Here is a 4,224-nt window from a genome sequence, read left to right on the forward strand (position 1 = left end):
AATGGGATTGTGGCACCACTGACACAGTTTGGGTTGAGTCTTTTGGGGGGATCCCCGCTGCTGGGCACTGCTCCATCCCCTTGTGATCGCTGGTGGAGACCCAAGGTCAGTTCCTTTCTGGAGCGCTCTCCTGCTGTGAGCGACATGCACGGGAGGGCTGGGGCAGGAAAAAGGCTTTTTCCAGAGCTGTTTTAAGTGGAGACTTCCTCATCTGTCCAAAAGATTATGCATTTTGGAAGCAAAAAGCAAAACAAGCCCTATTGTCCCAGACCTCCCCAGTTTCTCCAGCCCAGGTCTCTCCTGGGCCGTCCCTGTCTGGTGGCACCTTCCCAGCCTCGGGCACTTCTTCAGAGACTGAGCGATGACGTTGACGTTCCTCGGCCTCGTTGTTTTGGATCCTCTGGCCTCTTGGCTGCCATTTCTCTTTCACAAAGAAGGGTGGGGAGCACCCCTGCCCCAGGAGCCTGAGGGGTGGCCAGTGGCCAGCGTGATGAGATGTGGTCTTTGGAGACCACCTCCTCCTCCATCGCTCCTTGAGGACAACCCCTATGTCCTCTTCCCATCCCCTTTCTGCCCTGTGGCTCTTTTCCCATCTTCTCCCTGCACCCTTGGAGCCACAGGAAAGGGAATTTAGAAAGAAACAAGCAGGAATTTAATTTAAAAGCTCCTTGCCCCTCCGCTGTCTCCTTTTTTTGGTGGCCTAAGCCAGCTCCTGGCTCATCCTCAACTTTTCCTGTCCCTGGGGCAGCGGAGATGAGCACAAGACGGGCGTTGTGCTCAAAATCTTACTATGGCTGTAAGGGAAATGCGGCCAGAAATTTATTATTGATACAACCAAGGTCTGAGCAGTTGAAGAGCAGTTTTTTAGCTCAGATCTTTGTGGAAAAGGAAAATACAGTGGTGGGCACTGTTGTGCAGCTCTGCCTTTCTCCAGCCTGGCCTTGGGGAGCAGTTTCTCACCTTGGGGTCCCTAGCCCATGGTTCCTGTGTCCCCCTAGGATACCCATCCTCATGGGAGAGCGGTAACCATGGTCACTGGCTCAGAAAACCCAACCTTGGTGTCTCAGACAATGAGGAAATAAAAAAGAAATGAAGCGTCGCTGCTTAGTTGTTTGAAAAATCTCTTAATTGCATCAAACTGAAGCTGCAGGCGGGTTGGAACGAGCTCAGCTCTCCAGAGGCTTTGCAAACTCAGTGCATGGCCTGAGGTCTAACGCAGGGGCTGGTAATGCTGAGGAGCCCGCCCGGCACTGGCAACTGCAGACCCTTGTGACGGACCTGCTGGCCCACTCCGATGCTGTGAGGGGGAAATGAGAGACATGAAATGCAGTGGGAGAGGTGACATGTGGTTTTATTACAGGACATCTCCAAGCAGTGCCATGGCTATGTGACATTCGCCCTCCCCAGCATTTGTCCCCACAGAACAGGGATAAATGAGGGTTTCGGTGCCACCCTTTTAGGCCTTTCCTGACGGTTTCTCCTGACGCTTTGCCCCCTGCCCCCCTTCCCCGTTTTCTCTGTGCCAAGTGTGTTTCTGTGTTAAGCCTCCGTGTGTTGCGCCAGCCCAGTGTGGGGACCATCCTCAGGGCAGGGTGCTGCTGGGAGGGGGTCAAGTCAGCTGGGACCAGGTGGGGAAGCCACCGGTGTCCTATGGGAGCAAAGCCTGAGCGCTGGGGAGACACATCCCTGACGGGGCACAGGCTCAGTCCCTAGCTCCATGGGTGACGATGGGTCCGTCTCTTGGTTCCACGGGTGATGATGGGTCTGTCCCCTGGCTCCATGGGTTGTCATTGGATGGCTGCTGTCTCCACTAGCAGCTCCCTCCTGTGCACAAGAAGATCCCAACGGCCATACCCAACAAGGCGAAGGTCCCCAGGATCAAGCCCAACACCAGCGGGGTGTGCGACCGGCTGCTCTGCTTTCCTGCAAGAGGCACGGAGATGGCACCTGGGGTCACCCCTACCACATCACCGTGTTCCCCCACCCCAGCCCTGTCACGGACCCGTCCCGGCGCTCTGAGCCTGCAGGATGCCGACGCAGGTGGTGTTGAGGAAATGCTGGAGATCCTGGGTGGTTATGGGGTACTTCATCAGCTCCCGCTCAGCAAAGGCGGCCACTGCGTCCCCATGGGGCCAGCGTCGCTGCCAGGTGGCATTGGGGACGTGGAAGGTGAGGAAGGCCGTCCCGTTGAGGGTCACCTCATAGAAGCTGTGGGCCGTGCCATTGGGGAAGAGGTGGCAGCCCAGGCGGCAGCGTAGGCTTTGGGTGTCTGCGGGGACGGAGGGAGGGGGTTGGGGTCCGCACACTCCCACCCTCGGCAGCTCATGGCTCGCACCAGCATTGAGCTGTGCACTGAGTTTGCAGGGCCTCAGCCTCATGCCCTCCGACCCCCCCATGGCTTTGTTTTCGTTCCCTTTAGCTGCAGCGGTGACTTTTCCGATGCTGGGGGTATTATCTGCATATCTGCATATGGCGCAGCTTTGGGTTTGTAGGGACAGGAAGGTTTTTGTGGCTCTTGCGGAAGGATGGGGTGTGGGGGACAAGGAGGGGCATAGGGGTGGTGCCAGAGACCCTGAGGGGAGTGGGTCCTCCCCAGGGTAAGGGAATGTGGAGCTGGGGCAAAGCTGGTGTGCGGGTGACGAAGGAAACAGAGTGGGAAATGCATCTGGCACAGGCAAGTCAGGATAACGTGGGGTTGGGAAGTCATCTCTGTCAGTGTGCTACACCTCCCATGAAGGCTACGGGGTGCGGGCAGGTGGATGGAGTGCAGGCAGGGTAAAGGCAGGATAAAGGCAGGGAGCAGGTGAGATGCAGACAGGGTGAAGGCAGGATGACTGTACCTCACACACCCACCCCCACATGCTGCAGCTCCCAGCCCTTTTCCTGCAGGGCAGCAGGAGGCTGAGCATCACCCTGAGCCTTCCCCGTGCCCCACAGGATAGGGGTCCCCTTCCACAGTGGGACCCGTGCCCATGCAAAGTCACGCATCCCCGTCCCCCCTGGGTCCCACCGGGTCCCACTCACAGTTGATGGGCCTCTCCTTGCTGAAGACCTGGACCAACTGGGCAAAGTACTGCAGGTAGGTGATCACCTCCTGCTGCCGCCGGGCCCAGGCCTCGGGGGACTCTAGTGGTAGCACCTGGGTGACGTTGAGCCCCTCCAGGAGGTGGCTGAGCTGCCCATCCAGGCTGGCGTTCCCCCAAAAGACGGAGCTGCCTTTGGAGACGCGGGTCCACTGCAGCATGGTGAAGGCCAGTGGGGCTGCAAGAGACCTCGGACATCACCCACTGCCCCATCGTTCCCTCCTTATGACCACGCGTGTCCCCCCACCACGTCAACCCCACTGAGGCTTTGCCTTACCTGCCTGGCCCAGTGTCCCACAGAGCAGCAGCAACTGGAGCATGGTGGAGACAGGGATGGGGATGGACTGGTGGCCCCAGGGCTGGTCTGGCCGGGAGTTTAAGCCGGACCAGGGAGGTGGGGCTGTGGGAGGAGGAGAATGGGAGCCTGGCCAGGTCTCTCCCATTTCCTTAGCCCAAGCCACCCGCACCCCTTCCCTGCCGGGCGTGCAGGGGGTGCCTGGCCTGGCAGCGCATGGATGAGGCTCTGGGCTGGCCCCATGGCCTGCAGGACCCTATGGCACTGCTCCAGCCAGCTTCTGCCTTTGTTTCCCCATCCCCACATAGGCAATGTGAGAGGCCAGCAGGGACACAGCAGTGGGGGATGGCTCCAGGAGGGATGGTGGGGAGCAGCCTGGCAGCACCGTGCTGCACCCGTGGTGGCCGGCTCAGCGCCGGTGTTCCCGGCAAGCGCTGGTGCCATGGCATCCCCATCCCTGGAAGGATGCAACCGCCAGGGTACAGCACGGGCTGGGCAGGGTGGGGTGGGCGTGAGAAACCCCTGGCTGGTGTTTTTAATTATGCCTAAAAGACTTACAGATTTAAATTAAAACAATATACAATTTATATTACAATATCTAGCTTGTCTTGCTGGCACAGCCTGGGGTGGCATGCACTGGCACCACACCGGCTGCTATGACATGATATGGCACAGTTATGGGACAGTATGGCACAATATGGCATGGTATAGCACACTATGGCACAGCATAACACGGTCTGGCATGGTATGGCACAGTATAGCATGATATGGCATGATATAACGTGATACAGCACAGTATAATACCCTATGGCATAGTATGGCACAGTATGGCGTGGTATAACACAG

General features: G+C 58.1%; 1 protein-coding gene across 1 annotated transcript; it reads right to left on the reverse strand.

The window, feature by feature from the left end:
• Positions 1 to 1,810: 1,810 nt before the first annotated feature.
• On the reverse strand, positions 1,811 to 3,403 carry PROCR (protein C receptor, endothelial). The gene is made up of 4 exons (XM_010192140.1): positions 3,361 to 3,403; positions 3,025 to 3,261; positions 2,003 to 2,269; positions 1,811 to 1,923 (listed from the first exon to the last, which is right to left on the reverse strand). Exons 1-4 carry the CDS (start codon positions 3,401 to 3,403, stop codon positions 1,811 to 1,813), a joined length of 660 nt encoding a protein of 219 aa, XP_010190442.1.
• Between the last annotated feature and the right edge of the window lie 821 nt (positions 3,404 to 4,224).

Source organism: Mesitornis unicolor, unplaced genomic scaffold (assembly GCF_000695765.1).
Source record: "Mesitornis unicolor isolate BGI_N332 unplaced genomic scaffold, ASM69576v1 scaffold47529, whole genome shotgun sequence".
Classification (NCBI taxonomy): Eukaryota; Metazoa; Chordata; class Aves; order Mesitornithiformes; family Mesitornithidae; genus Mesitornis; species Mesitornis unicolor.

What these genes read in the sequence shown, in the direction of transcription:
- PROCR (XM_010192140.1), bottom strand. Translation starts at nt 3,403, where the DNA reads ATGCTCCAGTTGCTGCTGCTCTGTGGGACACTGGGCCAGGCAG. An exon ending in TGGGACACTGGGCCAGGCAG is followed by an intron (nt 3,262 to 3,360) that starts GTAAGGCAAAGC and finishes GGTCTCTTGCAG; the next exon opens with CCCCACTGGCCTTCACCATG. An exon ending in GGCTCAGAGCGCCGGGACGG is followed by an intron (nt 1,924 to 2,002) that starts GTCCGTGACAGG and finishes TGCCTCTTGCAG; the next exon opens with GAAAGCAGAGCAGCCGGTCG.